This window comes from Sturnira hondurensis, unplaced genomic scaffold (genome assembly GCF_014824575.4).
Source record: "Sturnira hondurensis isolate 20B ecotype Veracruz unplaced genomic scaffold, ASM1482457v3 Scaffold0006413, whole genome shotgun sequence".
Taxonomy (NCBI): Eukaryota; Metazoa; Chordata; class Mammalia; order Chiroptera; family Phyllostomidae; genus Sturnira; species Sturnira hondurensis.
This window is the reverse complement of record NW_028079044.1, coordinates 25,103,035-25,124,874: the sequence shown is the minus strand read 5'-3', so window position 1 is coordinate 25,124,874 and position 21,840 is coordinate 25,103,035. Positions and strand designations below refer to the sequence as shown.

Sequence of the window (21,840 nt, the reverse complement as noted above, 5' to 3'; positions counted from 1 at the left end):
TTTGCCTTATGAAAACTCTCATTTTTATTTTCTGTATGACAGAAGGTAAAGATTATATAGACAGGCTAATGTAGTGTACATTCAGTCATTTGGGACAGCTTAGATTTTGACGAAATTGTGTTACCTAATGAAGTTACTTAATCATTCTAAACCTCATTAATCTTATTTGTAAAGTAAGAATAATGTTTATTTACAGAATTATCTGTCTCATTTCACAGAATTATTATGAGGTCCATCTGATACAATGTATATAAACATGCTTTGTAAATTGTAAAGTATTTTATATTATGATTTAAAAAATATTAGATCTCAGGCTCTTGTGGTCAGTTTTACACTCCCTTTCTGGCTATAAGGTGTATACGAAGAAATATTCTAAGAAATAAACACTCAGCCGGCATAGGGTTTTAGTTAACTTTTAAGCATCATTAACCTACACGTCTCTATGTTGATCTAAGTCCAGTTTAAAATATCTAAGAAATCCTTCCTTTTCTGGGAAGAAATTATTATAGCTAATAAACTTACAATGTTTAGAACTGCCAACTTTGAAATTAAATTACCTTGGATTCAAATTTTGGCCACACCTTTTAGTAGCTCAGTGTCTTGGGTAAGTTTAAACTCTTAGTACTTCTGAAAACTTAAGCTCTGAAAAGTTGTGTTATTAATGGTACCATTTCATAGGACTATTTCCCTTTAAATGAGGTGACAGTATAGTGCCAGACAATGTGCTGCACTTAAAACATGTTACTTATTATGTGCATAATATTTACCGCACTATGAACACAATATAAAAGAATATTGCATGTAAACTACTGCCTTCAAAGAATTAAATTTTAAATAGCTAAGTACTGACTAGATCTTTTCATTAAGTAGCTTCACCCATGAGATTTTAAACACATTCAGAGGAGCATTTTCTTTCAGTCATTTTATAGCTTACTTTTGGGGGTGTCAAATTTACACCTAGCCGTAGCCCAGCACTCCTAGTGCTGTTTCCTCACTCGACTAAAGAAGGTTTTGAAATAACTGTACTTTTTTTTTTTTTAAGGAAAGCAGGTTATATGCTCTTTAAAGGAAGAAAATATGTGGTGCCAAATATGGCCACCAGAGGGTGCTGGGTAGCCAATGACCCTGCCTTCACTTTGAGGCAGAACTCTCTTGCCCTGGTGAGAGGAGTTGGGGGAGCACCACTAATCCTATTGGTGGAGCCCAGGGCCTCATGTTTTCAGTTCCCAATACCATGGATCTGGTAGTGACCCATCTCCATATTTCTCAGGGACCAGTTCCCCTCCTTTAGAAACCTTTAGACTCCTGAAGCCAACAAAGTATTTCCCTTCACCCCCTGCCCTTTCCAGAAGAGGCTTGCCCATTTAGAGGTCACTTGGGTTACAATTTAGTGCATTTGGGATTAACTTTATTTCATTCTATAGAACTTCCACTTTTGCTGCTGTCCCTCAAGTTAATTTCTTAATAGGCTTTAAGAGACATCGTAACACAGTTACTGATTATTCAATATTTGGTCACTCTGAAAGTTTAAAAACCCACCACTTCTTAATAATCAATAAATGATATTTTTGAATAGTACTCAGAGCAGAGATTTGGCAGAAAATGGGGAAACTTCCATTGCTGTCAGCCTAGCAAAACCGCCTAGGAAATCTGCCCTCTTTAAGATTAGGTGGTGTAATTGAGGATGGCACCCATTAAGGGCTACTCATTAAAGACAAAATTTCCATAATTACCTTCTCTTCCTTCCTTTGTAGCAAGGCCCAGCACAGCTGGCTGCTGTGGTCAAGTGGCCTGTGAGAGTGAAGGCGGTGTACCTTAAGGGCCTCACACTGTGTTGGGTGAGAGAGGGCAGGGAACACATCTGGGAGCAGCTGGGGGTGACTAAAGAGACGTATGGGTTGGCGGCAGCAGAGCTGGGGGTGGACCTGGCAATCACATGATCATGCCCGTTGGTTATGAGAACAAAGAGCGAATGCAGGAAGAAGTGCATTCAGGTGGATGTTCCGACTGTAAGTAAGCAGATGTCACGGGAACCCAGAAATGGGTGGTGTTGTGTGGGCCCACTTGTAGTATATGAGTCAGTGCGAAGGTAATTTCTTTGCATGCAATAGTTTTCAAAATTACTTTATCCTTTGTGGTATTGCATCTTTACTTTGAATCTAATTAGGCAAAGGAAGTTTCACTCACAATATTCTTGCTTAAGAATGCTTTGGAGAATTCCAGCATCTGCCAGCACCAGGTACTAGTTATGGGTCTGTTTGGTCATTTATTCAGGATTGGGAGTTGCATGCCATTGTGTGTTAATAGGGAATAATTTCAAAGTAATTATCCAGTGGATAGCTGCTCTGAATAACAGCATGTATCAGTTACTTGCCAACACCATCTTAGGAAAAGTTCCTCAAGAGCGCATTGAATTTAACAGCCACATAGCATTTTTGTTACTTTTCCACAGGAGGTAAACCAACAATATGTCTTTCATTTAGTCAGTAATTAAAGATGCATTTTTCTTTTTAATCTTATTAAAATCAGGCTTTTTAGAGGCTGAGCTGAAATTTCATCCCGAAAAATAAAATGTAAAGACTTACCAGCAGAACTATTTTGTATTAATGTATATTATTCAAACTAGAGCTCAGATTCTGACCCCTAAGTTTCCACTAGAGACCACAGTCTCCTGCTTCCCAGCAGATGCAGAGTGAGATTGCCTGTCTGCGTCAACTGCTGTTCTCTGCCTCTGCTCCGCGTCCTCATGGCAGTGAAGCCAGTCGGAAAGCAGGCGTTTGGCTCAAGGGAAGATCAAGCCAAAAAAGTCTTATTGCCCCTGAGAGAGATGGCAGCTTAGGCAACTCAGCGCTGAAAAATTCTGGGAATATTTGGGAATGCACTCATCTTACAAGACAATATTTTAGATAAAATTTTGATGCCTTGTTCCCTATTAAACTAGTTGACATCAAAAACAATTTTTAAAAATTCACTTTGGTGTCATTCTTGGACTTTTAAAAAGGTCATTTATTTACCGTAGTCATCTAAGTGTGGAAATTTCAGTTTGTAATAAATTTTTACTTTTAGGCTCTTTGGTTTGCAAATGGCACTAGCACATTTCTCATCTTTATTTTTAGTGATTTGTACAGTATGTTGGTTGTTCGGTCTGTGATAGTATGACCCACAAACAGTGTTGTCTTCTTAAACCAGAAAGTATGAGCCATTTATGTTTGAAAGTTGAGGCCTCCTCCACAAGACGTTAAGTTAATAATAAGCCAGTTTTATGTTCACTTAGTCTCATTTTCTATTGATTTTACCTTAGATTACTAGCATTTATGAATATATTTTAAACCAATTACTGATGAAAGGACAAGGGCAGAAGCTGTCAGCCTCCGTTTTTTTTTTTACTCAGTGGATACTTTTGGTTTTGAGTTTCCATGAAACTGTTATTAAAGGGGGCAGGGCACCTCCTGCCCTTCCTTTTTCCCTCTCGGCCTTTTTAACTTCTAAGCCTCTTGATGGACTTTTCATTGATTTCGTACATTTGTCTATTAATATCTGGGAAATTAAAAATACTGTTTCAGCCACAACTTAGGCCATTCTAAAGGTAATGAGAATGTTAAAATGTCTCCTGGGTAAATTTTCTTTTCTAAGACTCATGAAGCAAGTAAGGATGAAGAACTTTGATCAAAATTTATTATTGCTCTTTAAGTTTTTAAAGAACATTTGCTATATTTTGAGTTCATATTATTTTATAAATAGCTCCCATAATTCTTATTCTGTGGTGTTTTGAAAGAGCTATAGAATGAATCCCTCAAACCTAAAGTATTAGGAATCCTATTTATTTGTAGTTGTTGCTTCACCAAAAAAAAAATGTGTATTATAATCTGAGTTCCATGATTTTTGGCTTTCAGTTGACTTCTATTTTATTTCAAAACTCTTTTTTATAGACCTGGCAAAGTAAATTTTGCGTTTCTATGGTATGTAAATTGTGGCGCATTTGTGTGATCATCCCAGTTTAAACTGTTGGAGTAAGTGTTGTGATCTTGCTTCAGTGGACGATTGTGTGAATGGCGGCGCTCAGTGGCATTAGGAAGAAACACGCCCTCCTCCTTCCGTGCCTGTTTACTGAAGGAGTGGACTGGGATATCCATCATCATTTCAAAGAGTGTTTCGACAGAATCCATTTTTTTTAAAAAAGAGTGAGTAGAGATTAAAATGGATGTATTATCAGGGAACGCAGAATAAACATGTAGTGCAGCATGGGTCTGTTCTGTAGTGAAATCAGTGAAGTGTCCTGGATAATACCCTGACTGATATTATTCCCAGATACTCTTTTTGGTTTTTTTTTACTTCAGTTGCACTGAAGTAAATGCACTTACTTGATAACACATACACGTGTGTGTGTGCACTTTTTTCTTTAGAGTTCACAGATACACACCAGGGTGTCCAAAGGGATGTGTCTTGTTGCCACACACTGGCACTGAACTCCAGGTGGATACAGCAGGTTCTGAGTACCCTGTATTCTAAAGAGCCACCAGCCTTGGAAGCCAGATTCCTCCTTCCAGGGTTTCCTGAGAGCCCCACTGTTTTTCCTTCATTCAGTAAATATGCATTAGGTACCTGCTATGTTGCAGGCAGTGTCTAGGAACAGGGGATGCGTCAGTTTACAAAAGTTCCTGTCCTGATGGAATTCACAGTCTAGTGGTCTAGTGGGAGGGGAATAAAGTGGCTCGCTCCTTGCTTAAAGTCGGAAAGGGGTGGGGGGGAGTGGGCTTCCAGACCAGCCGTTCACAGAGACTGGTGACTGGGAGACTGGCCTCTCGGGTCCCAGCCAGCTTCTGGCTGAGCTGGTTGAACCTGCAAACACATTGACGTTGCCCCTAGCACAGAGCTCAGTGAGTAAGTTCCTGGAAGTCTGGAGGATATATTAACAGACATAGAAGATTTCTCCTCCTCTTCCGAAGAGCTCTATAGGTAGGAGACTTCTACAGGTAGTAGCACTGACTGCAGGATAACCAAGGACAATGGCATAGGACCGGTGTGCTAACAAAGAAGAGGCTGGGACTTCTGCACCTTGGGTCCTCAGGGCCCCTAGAGAGTGTAGGGAAGAACCTCTGTTATCTCTGTGGCTCTGAAACAGAGATCAGAAGTCATAGGCTGCCAGCGGGACTTCCAGGCCAGAGGAGACAATGCCCCCAACCCGAATGTCTGCCCTGCTCCAAGAGGAGTGGGCATTAGGATAAAACCCGCTACCACTGGGAAATCCACACACGCGCGCACACACACACACTCCCACCCTTCTGCACACAGACCACTAGTAATCAACCAGGGAAGACCACTGGCAAGACCAGGGAAAGCTGCCCAGCTAACAAGTAACCATGCACATCAGAGAGCCCTGTCTCCCTCCCAGCTCCCAGCAGCAGAGGAGCTAGACCTTGAAGAGATTTGGGAGAAGGTTCTGGACACAAACACCATCCCCTCCCACTACAGGTCTCTTGGTCTCTCAGTGCAGGACAAGATCTCTGAGGGGGAATGCCCCAAAATGAGAATTTATTTATAAAAAATGGTCTCTTTAATCTTACGTCTTTAAACTTCAGTCACCTTCAAAGTGCTCTTCGTTTGATGCAATACACCTATCAAGACATTTTTTCCACTGTTCAAAGCAGTTTGTGAACTTGTTAGTTTTGAGGTCTTTTAGTGCCTTAACCGTATTTTTATTTCACCTCTTTCACACTGGCAAAATGTTTCCCTTTGAGGACTTTTTTCATCCCAAGAAACAAAAAAAAAAAAAAAAGAAAAGAAAAGAAAGATCTCTCGCCTGGGGAGAGATCCAATGAATAGGGAGGGTGGGTCACAGGGGTCATGCTGTTTTTGGTCCAAAACTGCTGAACACTCAGCCAGTGTGGGCAGGTGCACTTGTAAATCACCCATCCTGAATTGGGCAAACACATTAAAGAGTCTTCAAAAGAATTCATTGAAGCCAAACGCAGCCTCTCACAACAATGCCAGCTGGTGCACCGATACAGATGGGTTCCTAGAACACTCACCTAACGGGGGAAGTCTGCACTACTGCACTACAAGGGGCCCACCTTCCAGAAGATAGTGTTAGCATTTTTGTGTCCCCTCCTATATTACATGTGAAATTAAGGCTCATAATTGATCTGGACTTTTACTAACTAAAAGTGATGAGAAATCAGTGAGATCTGCCTAAGATTCCTTAAGGGGTGTATCAAAGAAATTGACATAGCACAGCTGCAAAACTGTGATTGGGGTAAAAAATGAAACTTTTTAAAGTTTATATAATAGTTACACAGAGCTTTGACTGCCCAATAAGCTAATTACAGATATATTTGGAGGACTTTTTTAATGTTTATTATCTTCCATAACTAATCATGTACAAGTCCTCACTTAACTGCATCAATAGGTTCTTGGAAACTGCAACTTTATGCGAAGCTACGTATAACAAAACCAATTTTACTATATCTTAATTGATATAACTAAGAGTTAAGTTTCTACAGCAAAATTCTGATCACAAAACATCACCAAACTTATAAATTAAGACCCCAAATGTTTCTAATATTAAACATCAAAATAAATGTGAGCGCTACATACATTTAAGAAATATTAGTAAAAACCAGAGAATTCTCTCCAACACGCTTCTTCCAGTTCAGATTCATGGGTGTCTGGAGTCTCTTCCTGCAGCTCAGGGCACCAGGGAACCAGCCTGGGGTGGGACCGCCCCCCTATCCCAGGGCCGGTGGCAGACACGCCCACCGTCACTCAGACCCCAACAGTGTGGGCAATGGCCCGCCTCACTTGTACATCTGCAGGGGGGGCGGGGGAGGAGGGACCACACAGACAGTGGTTCTGGCCAGCAACCGATTTTTTTTCCCCTGATCAATGTTATAACAAGAACACATTGACTGAAATGTTCTCCAAGGACCTGCTGTAGTTCATCTTTATTTTTATCTATTTATTTATTTTTGCTATAGTTAATTTTTAAAGAAACCATGTGTGAACTTCAGCAATTACCACTAAGTTTGTTATTCCCTCATTTATGGCCTTATCAATGCTTTAAATTATTCAAACAAAGTGTTAATAATAAATAAAATATCAGTCAAAGCTAATATCACTTATTCATCTGCCTCTTAATAAATCTGGAGAGATTTAATTACTAGTCGGTTTCAAGTTACTCAGAATTTTAGAGCTGTTTACAACATAGCAGAGCTATGCATGAATTAACTTTTTCCTGATATTTTTAGCAGGCAAAACTGCTTACTAGAAACTGAAAAACATGAAAGGAGTGAGTGTTCATCTGCCATTGAGGAGCACGATAAAATCTCCCCATTTCTTCTTCATATGGGTGGCTCCGATTTCTGCAGGACGAGATCTTTGCAGGAATGCCTCAGCCTGCCGCTGCCCTGCCTGAGCTGAGCGTAGCCGAGCACAATGCCCAAGCCGAGCGCCGGGGACCGTCAGTGGGCCCAGGCCGAGTGTCACTTGTGTTGTCGAGGGGACATGTCTTGTGGGTTTGGGCTCCGAATATCTCTTTTTATTGATAGGATTATCACATCTGTTTCAAAGCACTGTGTAGAAATGTGTTTATTTTGCTAGAGAGCTGATTGAATAGAAAATACATACTTATTTCATAAGGCCAATTATAACTAAAACATTAATTAATATCTTATAAGTAATATACTTCACCAGGTACAAACTGAGAGGAAAAGGGGGATTTTTTCAAAGCAATGGTTCTCTTTTTGATCTACTAAAAAGAGAATCTGTTTAAAAAAAAACTTTCATGTGATAATTAGGTTTTGAAGTGCTTCTTTAGTTTGTGGGAGGCCCAGGGAGCAGCCTGCAGCGTTCTCCAGTCCAGACCTCGGTGCGTGGGGTTGATGTCGCCTCTGAGCGCCTGCACTGGCTCCTCCAGCTCGGTGGCCTCATGCAGGCCACGCGGTCCCTCTGAGCGCCCTCGCCTGCCGAACGGGGCCAGTAATGCGCACCTGCTAGGATCTAAGACAGTGTGTAACTCGTTGTAAATGATCAATAATTGGCACTTTCCCTTCTTCCATTGATATCTCTAAGAAATGTTTTTTCCCTTTTGTTTGGGAATGAAAATAGAATCTAAATGCTGTAAATGTACTGCAGATGCTCTGAGGTTAAACAACCAAAATAGATGCTCCATGGCCATTCCCAGTTACACTCTCAGAATAGTCACAGCGATTCAGTCAGAAAGCCGGGACCACTCGGTGCAGGACAGAGTCACATGTGGACATAACTCCATTCAGATAGGAACACTTCCTCTTCTTTGGGGAGGAAGGCTGTGCCGGTAGATTTACTGTTAATGCCGCTTTTAAGAGCATGTTTTATAAGGAATATATATTGAAGAACTCAGCTTTTATTGTATAAGGTAAGTATCAGAAATGATCACTATTTTGTAAATACATATCATAAATGTGTATGTAAGGTTTTCATAGTTTCAGCCGACTTGAGAGCTATTTCATTGTATCGTTTTCAGTGACACTGATGAAATCAGGAAATGCCTGAACATGTTTTATTTATTTTATGTTTAGTATGAATTTATTTACTTGCTTTACTGCCTATTAGCCCTGTTGCCCAGTCTTTTCTGCAGAAGGCCCCTCATCTGCTTACGTACATCTAAACCCATCCGTGGGCCTGACTGGATTTTTGCTGGGACCTGGTTGCGTTTCCCTCTCTCGTCGTTCGTAGAGTGAGTGTGGCAGCCTCCGAGAACAGTCTTCTGTGAAACCAAACCAGATTGGGTTCAGCACAGTAAAAACATGAGCTAAAACGGACCATTCAGGGAAGGGTATATTGCTCCAGGCCACATACAGCTCAAAACAGTCTGAGGCAGGCACGGGTAGGTCTTACAAAATGCTATAGGCAATGCAGCATCGAAATTGCCATAGAAAATTATTGTTGTTGGCCATTCTGTTGAGATTTTGTATTGTTAGAATTGCTAGCAGATGGGAAAATAGATGAGTCAGGATACAGTATTAGCAATACATATTTTTTTAATCATAGGCCACTAATAAGGTCTGTTGCGTTTGTGAGTTACTTAAACAGTTGCTAAGAAGAGTTTGTTTTCCCAGTAAACACAGCAAACCTTGTACAGGATTTTCCTGATTGACTACTTGACTGACTGTGTTAGCACTGACGTGTAAGGCCGTTCGCTTCACTGGGCTGGCGTCTCATTTCTCTAACAGGCTGATTACCCTAGCAGCCTATGGGCCCATCGAAAGTCTTCAAATGTCATCACATGTGTGCAGAAAAACACTCATGTAACTGAGACTATTTTTGACAAAATACAATATTATAAAAATCTAAGCGTTTTCCCTAGAGCTCTTAAGATGGAAAATTATTTTAGAGAGTGACTCTTATCACTTGAATGTGATGTTTTAGGTTTTTATAGGAGACAGGATTTACAAACTTAAACAAAGTTCAAATTTTACTGACAATTCTTCCTGCTCAGTAATAAGCAGCCTTTTGATACTCAGAAAGTTCAGAAATAATTCTAATTATTAAAAATTTGAGCTGTCAGAATTATTAGTGGGTCGAATTAGTCTTATTTTCCATTTTTTCATGTCATTGAATTGTGCTCCTTTTTTATGTGAGAACTGGGAGGTTATTAACTTGTATATCTTTTACTTGGACTTTTTAAGAGATATTAAGAAATACAATATTTTTAGGTACTAATTTGTAATGTTACTTCCTGGATGAAGTGTGATCACCCAGGGCCATCATTAACCAAATGAGCTGTTTGTTCAGGCTGTCAGTTACTATCCTAACTGTACAGTTTGCAAAGTGTTGACTTCTCTCGAAAGTAGTTTTAACTCTTTCACTTTACTTGCAAACATCTAGTTATTATGCCATCTGACTATTATTGTCAAGAGTTCAAGGGCTTTAGTTAAAGTCCTTCACTTGTTTTAAACAAACTTTTTATTAGAGCTGGGAGATGCTAATCTACCGGTTGGCCCAAAGTTCAGAGAAGATGGGAGTTCTGCCTTGTGCTGAGCTTCTACACTTTATTCCTTTTCAGAAGACTGCTCTATGAAATGCCCTGTCTGAGGTGTTTCATTCCCTGTGGCCTGTGCAGCTGAGTGCTTGAAAACCTCTCGGCTCAGGGTGAAGACCCTGGGACTGTCTCAGCAGTTCACCTGCCATTTGGGGTAACCCGACACTTTGAAGTCTCCACGGTGCTGGATTAAGAACCTCAGACTTGGGCCTTGCCCCGTGTGGCTCAGTGGGATGAGCATCATCCCACAAAGCAGAAGGTCACCTGTTTCCTGGTCAGGGCACATGCCAGGGTTGCAGGTTTGGTCCCTAGTCGGGGCACATACAAGAGGCAACCAATCAGTGTTTCTCACAACTACATTTCTCTATCCCTCTCTCTAAAAATAAATTAATTAAATCTGTTTAAAAAATCAAACGTGTTGTAATGAAAAACATTGACCCAGAGGACAGGTCAGGTCCCTGCCATTAGTCAAGAGTGTAACTGAGCAAGCCAGCCCTCTTCCCCCCACCTGAAATGAGGGGGTTGGAGTAGATCATCTCTGAAGTCTGCTTGTAATGAGGTTCTTAAAGTTTAACTAATAAACCAACTTCGTATCTTGTGCTTCTGTTAAACAGTGGTTTGGTAATCCCAAATAATCTCAAATGCTTTAATAATCCCATGTCTGGAAATAGTTCTCTCAGGTTCGTGATTCAGGTTATCTGCTGTCAGTTTAAGCTCTTTTATGAAGTGAATTTTATTATCTACCTTTACTAATATGTTTTTCCCCTGGTATTTGTCATTTCAGATATCTAAGAAAGTCAAAAAATTGTGAATAGAAAAATATGCCTCCCATAACAAAATAGTACCATTCTGAAACTCATCTCTTTTTCTTTCACTCTGTCTTTGACGAAGTTGTGGGTCCTGCTTCTGTCTTTTCATTCAGGCTCTTCCTCTCACTGCCTGTCAGCTCGTTTACTCATTTACTCAGGCTACATGTCCTTAGTGTTTATAAAGATTGTCAAACAACAGTATTTCCTCATAGTGCTAAGGCCTGGTGACTTAAGAACCATCATTAGTTATGCAAGTTCTAGTTTATCATTAAATTCAACACTAAATTCTGGGACTAAATGGTAATGGGAAAAACACAATAAAGATTAAATTTTTTAAATACTAAATTGTATTAAATAAAATCAGCTTAAAACATAAGGTCTTTTTCCAGATGAGTTATTTTTGTACATTTTTTTCCTTTACAATAAAAACCACAAGGTATGTGTATTCTAAATCTTTTCTTCACTGACATGACTTAGCGAATTCCAAGTTCTGGCAAAGGTAAACCCAAGACTGGACGGTTCAGCTCTAATCTCCTGGGCATTTATTCTGGAATTCGTCACCTGGCACAGAGCCGTGCTAACGTAGGTACTCCGTGTCCCATGGATTGTGGGAAGGTGGCTCATAAGCAGCATCTCTGTACTTTAAAAAATGTAAATTCAAGTTAACTTGCCACACGCTCTGTCGATCCACATGCATAGCAACTCTGAAGTAATCTCCCCTCCGCCTTATAAAGATGTTCGGGAAACCTGATTATAGTAAAGGGGACTTTTCTCACAATAATAATGGATATTTATTCTGGAAGCTCAGCTTTTCCTTCTACTGTTACCCTTATTAGCCCTCAAAATTATTATAATTTGGATTAGCATTTTAAAAGGGCGACAGTAGATTGTATGATAATATAGGGCCAATTAATCATTATAAGTCTCCATAAAACTTTATCTGGCCTTTGAGTCTTTTTACTACCAAGGCTGATTGAGCAGTACCGTTTTCCAGAAGATCCAAAAAGCTGCTTCTGCTGCATTTTCCTCCCCAAACCATCTTCATGCCTGTGGGAGGCGTCACAGCTATAGAAACAGGGTGCTTAGATATATGTTATTAGGGTTTAATTAAAAGTCAAAACCCAGCGAGAAGTTCATGTATAAATCATACCCACTGTGTAAAAAGTAAACAGTTCTTCCATTTTAGGTCACGTTTTCCTTTTTTTTGTTTTGGCCTAGATGACACTGCCATCTAGAATTATTTAGAAACATGCTGATACTTGTTTCACTAACAAAATGAGAAGAACCTCTGACCACAAATGCTAAGGTTTGGGGATTATTTTCTCCTGAAAACCACAGACAGAGCATAAGATCAGGGAGGAAACCTCTTCCGGGACAAGCTTCCCATCACCCAGGGCTTCATGTTATGCCAGTGCTTCATTCCCTTAGTCTGCTCCTTCAGCCTCACTCTGCCTGAGCGCCAGATCCCCAGGTACAATCCGTATCTGATGTCTCCACTTTGACGCCTTGCTTCTAATCAAACTCAACAAGACCAAAGTCAGTTTCATTAACCGCCCTACCTTCTCAGTGCTGTCAGTCTGCCCCATCATCCAAGTTTGAGGCACGAATCATTTTTAACCCTCCCTTCTTCCCTGACCTGCATAATCAGTCAACAAAAGCCCTGCTGATTCTACTCTGGAGTCTCAAATCCCTGTCTTCTCAATCTGTCACTTCCATTTGCCTGACTCAAGCCTCATCTTCTCCCTGGACTGGTAAACTAGCCTGCTGACAGGTCTTCCTTCCCCATTTGCCCCATGGCAGTCCCTGTGCCACACCTGCTATTGGAGGTATTTTCCTAAAGCTTATTCATAAATGATCTTGTCACGATTTGTGCTCAAATGTACCTCGCATTTCTTTTTTATTGACAGAAAGTTTGCAGCAACATGCTGAAGGCCCTTTGCAATGGGGCCCCTCCCTTTCTGCCTCCTCCTCTGCCCCCCAGGGCCCTCCCACACCGCAGCAGTCCTCCGACTTCTGCATTGGTGTGCCTTGTGCTTCCCCGTGCGTGCCGCTTCCCTTCTCCCTGCCCGCCTTCACGCCTTCGCAGCTCCCTCTTCCATCAGTGAACCACCAGTTCGTGGGGCCTGTCTTGGCAGCTAGAGTGCAAGCTCTCTGTGTGCGGTAGAATGTTTTATTCATCTCTGTTTCTACAGTGCTTGGGCCACCGAAAATATCAATGAATATTTTAATAAATGAGTCAACCTGAAGCTCTCTGACAGCCCAGCCAAAAACATAGCTATAAATGTAGCATTTGTGAAAGTCAGGTTTCTTGCAACCTCAACCTTACACAGCCATAGATCTGAAATTGGATTATAAAAACAACAGTAGCTTTAGTGCTTAAAGCCGTGCTCTCCTCTCCTACACAGCCTCAGGCTTCCACTCAGAGTCTGTTTGTTCTAATCTGGTGCAATGCCCTTGAAGACTGTTTAATAGTTTTCCCGGTCCCCAGTAGATGAACAAACCTGAAGTAGAGAGAGGATATATGCCCAGTGACAGCCATGAAAAGGAGCTGATAGATCTCCGCCAAATGAAGATAAAAAGCCAAAAATGAAGGAGAAAATTACGACGTGGCTCAGATTAGTAATAGCTATTGATGGTCATCATCACCAAGGAAAGGCTCTCTTAGGTCCTGTGCCCTCTGCCTCGGAAAGCAGTATAATCCTGTAAGGTGCTTTGTAAAGAGTTTCTGTTCCAAGTGGTCAAGAAAAATTTTGTCACTTAAAGAACTAAGATTTGGATACTTCCTGAATTTACTTACGGGGCAGCACCTGATTCCCTAATAATGCTAGGGGCAACAGCTCTCCAATACCACAGGCCTGTTTTCTGCTAATTTTACATAATGAAAATATAAATCTTAGGGAAGGAAATGTTTTCTTCTAAGCTCCTTCCCCTGAGTTCAGTTTATTACTGTAATATGTTTATGAACTATTGGTAGTTTGCCCCAGTAAAGGTGATGTAAGATATTTTTACAAGAATATCTTAACACAAAAATTTTTAAGTAATAATAATTGTTTGCTTAGTATGATGTTATGTCTCTTAATCTTCAAGTAACCCATTTCTGAGTCATTTATTCTGTATTATTTATCTACCCACCTTCATGTCATGATATTTAGCAGTATAGTTTAGTAGTTTCCAGTTGTGTGAGTACAATCTCTAAAGTTTAAATATTTTTTTGGCCCTGGCTGGTGTGGCTCAGTGGACTGAGCACCGGCCAGTGACCCAAAGGGTCACCAGTTCGATTCCCAGTCAGGGCACATGCCTGGGTTGCCTGCCAGGTTCCCACTATGGGGCACCCAAGAAGCAACCACACATTGATGTTTCTCTCCCTCTCTTTCTCCCTCCCTGCCCCTCTTTAAAAATAAATAAGATCTTGAAAATAAATAAATATTTTTTGGGAAATCTGGAGTAGAGGCATGAAACTCCGGCATAAAAATCAATAATAAAATAATACATGACTCTAGAATCAAATGGTAAATTTTTGTGTACTGTGGCTGTTATACAAACATGAATGCGGTGTAGGATGGGCTGGAATAGAGCCGAAGCGCAGTGGGCCTTAGGTGGACCTTAGGCATGTGTTTCTCAGGGAAGTGTGGCTGCGTATGGTCTTTGTTGGCCCTTCAACTCACCGTCACCTGGTCCTGCTGTTCAGGTAGTCTCCAGGTTCCCTGTTGGCTTATTCTCTCTCCCCATGGGGACTTGAACAGTGCTGACCACGTAACAGCTGCATGGTTAATACTTCAATGAAAAATTAACGAAGACAGTCTGTAATACCATACATTATATGTAAATATAGAATAGTGTAATACACTAAGCTCGACTGTTAGGGGGTAAATGAGTAAAAAAGAAGGCATATTTTACACAGAGCAGAACTTTGCAGACCCCAAGGCGCGTGGTGTTGTGGGAGAGCCGTGCCCCGGAGCCTCTTTCCCACCACGCTGCCTGCCGTTCCTGGGTTGGGGGGGCTGCTCCTTCGAGTTTCCGTCAGAGTCCGTAACTCATTCTTGTCCATATCGTCGGTGGTGACGAATGAATTTTATTTTTGGAAACAAGTCTCTTAGGGCCCGGTATAGTGAATGAAGTGGAGGATTAAGCTGAAAAATGCTGTTTTTGGTTAAAATTGACACATGACTGTAAAATAACAACTCTTTTCTGGCTTGGCTCATAAAGTAACCAAAGAAAGTTATCTTCTTAAAACAAAAAATAAGTTGCAACTTGTATCATTTTAAAACCAAGTCTGGGTTCCTGTCACATAATCTTCCTGCTCCAGAGCTGATGGGGCTTCCAGAAGCGCATCCCTGCTTTGTCTGCGTCCTGGGCCCCGCCTGCCAGAGCTCGATGAGGTCCTTAGTTCTCAGTGTTGCAGGGCCTCCTGGGGCCCTGCTCACCCTCCTGTTCAAGGCCCAGCACAGTCCCTGCTCACCAGAGGGAATCTTCTCTCCACAGGACTTAGAGTGAGGCTCCTTTCTTTGTTGGCAATCAGTTTAAAAATAAAAATGGCTGCTCTCCCCGGGAAAATGTGCACACGAATGTGCAGAATTCTGCACATGAGAAGTTTATTCCTGGGCTTGAGTTAAGAACCTCTCGCTATAATTTGTACCACACACAATAGGATTTAATTTTATAGGATCTTGCATCAGCCCCTAAATGTTTATAGTTGCTAATCTCTGCCTTCCTTTCCAACTAATTTATAGGTTCCCTAAGGCAAGGAAATAGCTTGATACTAACTTGCTTTCCTTATAGTACCTACCAAGATGCTGAGCACGTAATAGCGTTCTGTAAGTCATTATGGTTTAACAGGTTTTTTTAAACCACCTGCCTGCTGACATTGCTTTGAGAGTCAGTTTCTGAAAGAAGCAGAGTTTTAGATTTTTTTTTTTAATGTTAGTAGGATAAGAACACAAGTGTTTGGTTATCTGTCTCAGGACATCCCTTCTAAGCCCAGAGATGACATCCCTAAAATACGTTTCTCTGATAATCTCATTTTTTACTGTTGTGACATATAAATAAATTTTAAGATGCCATAGATCCTGATACAGAACAGATTTTTACCCACCACATACATGTTACATGACAGCTCTCTCCTACTGCCACACAGGAAACCAGGAAAACATGTGCTAGCGTTGTCCCCAGAAGCCGTCGTAATCAAACTAGATCGTCACCATCAAACCATATCATTTAGGACAGCGATTTTCAGTCCTTGTACTGCAAGAGGCGCACTGTCGTGCCGCAAGAATTTTTAACACATGTGGTACCTGACTGTATAATCAGGGCACTGACCACTTTTCCCTTAGATTGTCAAATAAAAACATAACAATAGCCATCCAGTTGAATGGATCAAAATTATGCCTATCTTCTTTGTCAGATCAGCAAAAAATGTATTTTTTGGTGTGCCACAGAAGTTTAGTAATCATGTGTGCCGTGAGATGAAAATGACTGGAAGTTACTGATTTAGTCAAATTATAATATTATCGTCAAACTAATGTATACATTGAAACTCTGACAAGCGCTTCATCTTCAAATTGGTCTCACCTATGTCAGAATCTACATTACATTTAGCAGGTTTGGGCTATTTCAAATTATAAATTAAAAACCCTATTTTATGAAAATGTTTGGGAAAAATTATTCTAAGTAATTTAATTTTCCGATTAACTTTTTCAGAATACTTACTATTTAAGCATTTGGGTGATCTGTGCAGGTATTCCTGATTATCTTAACACTCCATTGCTGGGGAGGATGTGAGATTAGAGAGCACATATGAAGTCTGTCCAGAAGGTATCCAGCCATGTAGTAAGAAAAACAGAGACATTTGTTGAAGAAGATACAAGAAACATTGTACGTAGGACAATGACACCTCAGTCCCCTTCAAAGTAGGCACCTTGGGACCTCACATAGTTCTCCCAGTCACAGTCAGCTGCCCCATCATATTTTCCTGAATCTAATTGATGGTCTAAAATCTCTTCCCTTTCAAAGATATTTTTAGTTTGGGGAAAAGCCAGAAGTCACAGGGCACCAAATCTGGGCTTCAGGAGAGCTATGCCACCTGGGTGACTTGATGTTTCTCAAAAAACTCTGCATGAGACATGATGCATGAGTGGACACGGTGTTGTGCTGGAGCTGCCAATCACGAGTTGCTCCCAGCTGTGGACTTCTGAATCATCCGAATAGTTTCTGTGGAGAAATGTTCAAGCTTAATGCAAAATTGGATGCAGATTCGTTGCTCTGCTTGCTCAGTCATTTTCAGTACAATGGCCACACACTACACGTGCTCACTCAACAGCGTCTACCACCCCCACTAAACAATACAGTGAAGTCATCATTGTTCACACAGGCACATTCCAGCCCACCCTCCTTGGCTTGCAGGTTACACCGATGTCATGCAAACCATCCCCATTACATTAACAATGGTTGGGCTTTTTCCTGACAGAACTTACATGTATATCCAGAGCATAACCTGAGAGTCTGTTGGCAACAGTAGATTTGTCTTTCTGCCTTTTTTCGAAAACATATATTTTACCAGCTTATATTTTTCATTTGCTCTTTTCTAATTTTGTTGCAAATTACTTGCAAAGCCACAAGATGTGGCTTCTTAGTTCTTCATGGAAGGATTCCTATTTTAATTGCTGAACTATATTTCAATGATAATGTAACAAGTTTGCTGAAATAGTTATGCTAAAACTGATCAGATTTTAACTTACTGCAGATAATTTTGCTATATTAATATCTTCATTGTTTTTCTATACCCAGTTGAAAAATCTAAGTTTAGAAGAACTACAGATGCGATTAAAAGCTCTGGACCCCATGATGGAACGAGAAATAGAAGAGCTTCGTCAGAGGTACACTGCAAAGAGGCAGCCTATTCTGGACGCAATGGATGCAAAGAAAAGAAGGCAGCAAAACTTTTGAGTCTAATTTCTTCTCTGTTTCTATAACCATTCTGGAGACCAAGAAACCACTAAGAATTGAAGGAATAGTATGTGTTTTTTTTTAATCCCTAAGATTTGTGCTCTACAACTAGGCCATAGTCAACGAGTGATTAGTACATACCCAGGTAAATTCCCAAAAGGCACAGGTAACAGGTGTATCCATTATGTTTTCATTTTTTAATGATGAAAACAGCAGACAGGTATTCTCTGTAACTGTCAGCTGCATACCAGCACCGTAACCGTGTGATGAAATGAAGGCAGTGTTTAGAGATTTTCAAAATCCAAAGCTATTGTTTAATTGTACAGCACTGAAGGGCTTTATGTTACAATATTCTTTATTCTCCTCTAGTAGCCTATTTATTATCTCCCATTTGGTAAACTTATTTATTTATGCCATTTCACTTTGTTTTGTTTTTTTAAGAACAGGATCAGCATAGCTTTGGTGAAGGTCGTGATACAGTAATAGATAATAACGTTCCACCAAATTATACTTTAAGCAGAGGGCCGTGGGGTGCACTCCTTGATTTCCAGGACAGTTTTTCAATAGAAGCAAAGCAGTAATAGTGGTAGTACCCCCATGGGCCAGGCATTTTTTATACTGAAGCATTAATTCCATTTTTTACCTCCTGAAATTTTAACTGTTTAATTCTTGATGTTTGGTACAAATAGAGATATATATTTAGTCAGACAGAACTGTACTGTTTAATACCAAAGAAATCAATGGAACCTTTGCACAAAAGAAAGATATGGTAAATATTTTTAAAGAAATAAATCCTTAAGACAAATGTAATTTTCTAATATTGTTTTATGTTTCATATGTAGGCCTTATAACTGAACTATGTGAAACTCTAATAAGCTCATCAAGGTTATTTCTGTGAACATGTACTCAGTTGTCACGGGACATTTTTGTTGATTTCTTTTATTTCCTGGGAATTGGTAAACATCATGTGCCTGATAATAACAAAATAGCAAAACCATTTGCATTGAACTGTGCAAGCCTTGGGAACTGAAAAAAAAAGATTAAAATCCTCATAAAGAAACCCATTTCCAAGCTGAATCTACATTTGTGTGATTGAACTGGGACCAGTCATTTTCTGAGCTACATCTGGCCATCTTTTTGTGTAAATCATAAAGACAAATAAATTTGACTGTGACACCCAGCACACTTCATCTCTGTGTTTGTTTTTTAGCTCATCACCAGGATTGTCTTTTCCAGGTGAGGAAGGTACATTATTAATCAGGACAGGCAAGATTCTGCAGAGGTAACCACCCTGCCCCCTCCGTGCTTTAACGTAACAGGCTGTGTCTCCCTGGTGCTCCATGCCCACCCCAGGGGGGCCCACCCCAGGCTGGCAAGGTGCCCTGCTCCTGTCACTCACACCCAGGGTTGCCTCTGGCGGAGCCTCTGCTGTCTGCAAAATTGGCGGTCACCACAGCAAGGGAAGGAGCTGGCAAGGCGCACACGGGCTCCAGCAGCAGTGACACGTCAGGTCATCCACAGCCGGTGTTCAGAACTAGTCACATGGCCACTGCTAATTTCCCAGGAGCAGGGAAATGCAACCTTACTGTCTGCTTGGGGTCAAGACAAGGGAAATGCTGACGAGTTCACTAGTGACAGCCTCAGAAGGTACTTCATCTTTGGAAAGTTTCTACTTTTCAAAATAGCATTTGTGTCCCAGCTAATGCCTTGGAGTAACATTTCCCTCTGCTCTAGTGAATCCTTAAAATAGTCAATTGTATGTATAATTGGATATAAATGATAAGATTTTGAAAATAGTGGTAACTAGTGAAAATTTTATAAATGTTTAAGAATGAAGATTGAATTTACAGATATGCTTCAGCCGCATCTTTACTGGAGTCTATTCAGTCTGAGGAGTTAGTCAGCTCAGAACAGCGACCTTGTTTTTCCTTTCTTCGTTGTTTTCTTTTCAGTAACTTGTCTAACCCCGTGCCTAATTTGATGGGGTCAGATGACTGGTTTGCTATCCTCTGAGCAAAACCACCTCCATGAAATGACAAGAAACCCATGAAGATGATTTCTCTCCAGTTTGCCAAATTAGAAAGTGTATGCAAATTAAGTCAATGAGGCCTGTTAACAATTGCTACTAAATGAGTCTTAATAAGAGTGCTTCTTTTAATATTAAATATAGAATGTTCCCATCACATTGCAGTTTTTTGTGTAAATAGACTTTATGCCTTATCATTATACCTATGTTTCCTAAACACACAACATACACATATAAGAGAATTAAAAACAATGGACGTTGTTTCATTTTAGAGCCTTTAGGAAGCTTCAGAACATTTTAGGATAAAATCTCTTTAAAAAATTTTCCTACCTTCTCACTGTCTGCTCCCCACCAGTAAGAAAAAACAAGAATTTACATTTTAAAGAACCAAAAGCCATGAAAAACCTTCAAATCTAGGTAAGACTTGATTAATCTGGATGCTTAGGAAAGAGGGTTTTCAAGTTATTTCATTGAGTTTAAGAAGTTTCTTCAAGAAGGGAGAACCCGTAGCACCACGGATGCAGCCCCACAGCCCGGAGCTCACTGGGGGGCTAGGCCTGGAGAGGGGAGAAATCGGGCTGTTGCTGGTACTCCCTTCAGCCAGGAGAGGCAGAGAGATCTCATGACTATTCCTACAGGAGTGGGCAGTACAAGCTGCACTGAGCCCAGCAGCCTGGGCGGGAATGAAGCACAGAGTTGTCTGGCAATCGGCATTCCAGAGAAGCAAAGCCACAGAGCCTTCCCTTAACCTCCCAGAGCTCACCACCACTTACTCTTCCTGGGTGGCAGAGCACAAGCACATTATCTGCAAACCTGAGAACTGACACTACAGAAACGCCTTCTCCCTGAGCAAAAGGTGCATTCTGTGACTAATCCCGGGGCCAGGGGGAGGTGCAGGGGCCACACCATGGAGGTCAGCTGGGAGGGCAAAGCAGCAAAGGAGGCAGCAGGTTTCCCCAGCTCACCCCACTCCCACACATCACTACTGACAGCATCTGGCTGCAGGGAACAGCACTGGGATTTCACAGATTTGGAGCCCCATTGCCCACTGCATTCCCACGAAGGGTTGGCCCCTGGGAACAGAGAAACCAAATCACAGAAGAGGCACCCACCCTCCCAGGGAATAAAGGCCACTTTTTACCACCCTGCCTAGGTGTGAAAAGCCAGAGAAGTATAGCACCTGATGGAAAACAACAGAAATATTTCTTATGAATAAACTAGAGAAGTGCCACTCATGTATAGATGCCTGGACAGAGAATCTGTCAAATGCCATGAATAACCAAAATAATGAGGCAGTTGAAAAAGAAAATGAGAAATCTTCATAAAATAAAGACATGGATATAGGCGATTTAAATGACAGAATTCAGGATTGCAACTCTGAAAAAACACAAGATGTAAGAAAACACAGATAGGCAATTTAATGAACTCCAAAATCAAGTCAACAAACAATGAGTACTTTACCAACAATTTTTAAAACTTTAAAAAAGAATGAAATAGAAATTCTGGAGATGAAGGACTCAGCAAAAGAGATCAAGAATGAACTAGCAAGCACAGGAAATAGAGCTGATCAATTAGTTATATCCAAGATAAAAATCTAGAAATGACACAGAGGGAAGGAGAGACTTGAGCATTAAAAAAAAAAAAACTCTATAAGAACTGACTCCATCAGAAAGAGCAATGTAAGAATAATAGGCATATCAGAAGAGGAAGACAGGAAAGGGAGTGGAGAGCTATTCAAACTAATAGTTGACGAGGACTTCCCAAACCTGTGGAAAGAGCTAGATTCTCAACACCAAGAAGTAAACAGAACACCTAATTACCTCGATCCAAAAAGGCCTTCTCCAAGGCACATTGTATTAAAACTGTCAGAATTAATGACAGTTCTCAAGGTGCCAAAGAAGAAAGTAACCTATTAAGTATAAAGCCCATGAGGTTGTCATCAGACTTCTCAGCAGAAACAAGATAGAAGAGAGTGGAACCAAATTTTCAAACTACTGAAAGAGAAATTACCAGCCCAAAATAATATACCCAGCAAAGATATCCTT

At 40.7% G+C, this 21,840-nt stretch overlaps 1 protein-coding gene across 2 annotated transcripts in view; it reads left to right on the top strand.

Moving 5' to 3' along the window:
• Positions 1-18,758, top strand: part of STK3 (serine/threonine kinase 3) — a 249,686-nt gene extending 230,928 nt beyond the window's left edge. For both annotated transcript variants that reach the window (XM_037048259.1, XM_037048258.1), the window contains one exon: positions 17,611-18,758. In XM_037048259.1, coding sequence (XP_036904154.1) covers positions 17,611-17,769 — 159 coding nt within the window. In that variant the 3' untranslated portion in view covers positions 17,770-18,758. The remainder of the gene's footprint in view (positions 1-17,610) is intronic.
• Positions 18,759-21,840: the final 3,082 nt, after the last annotated feature.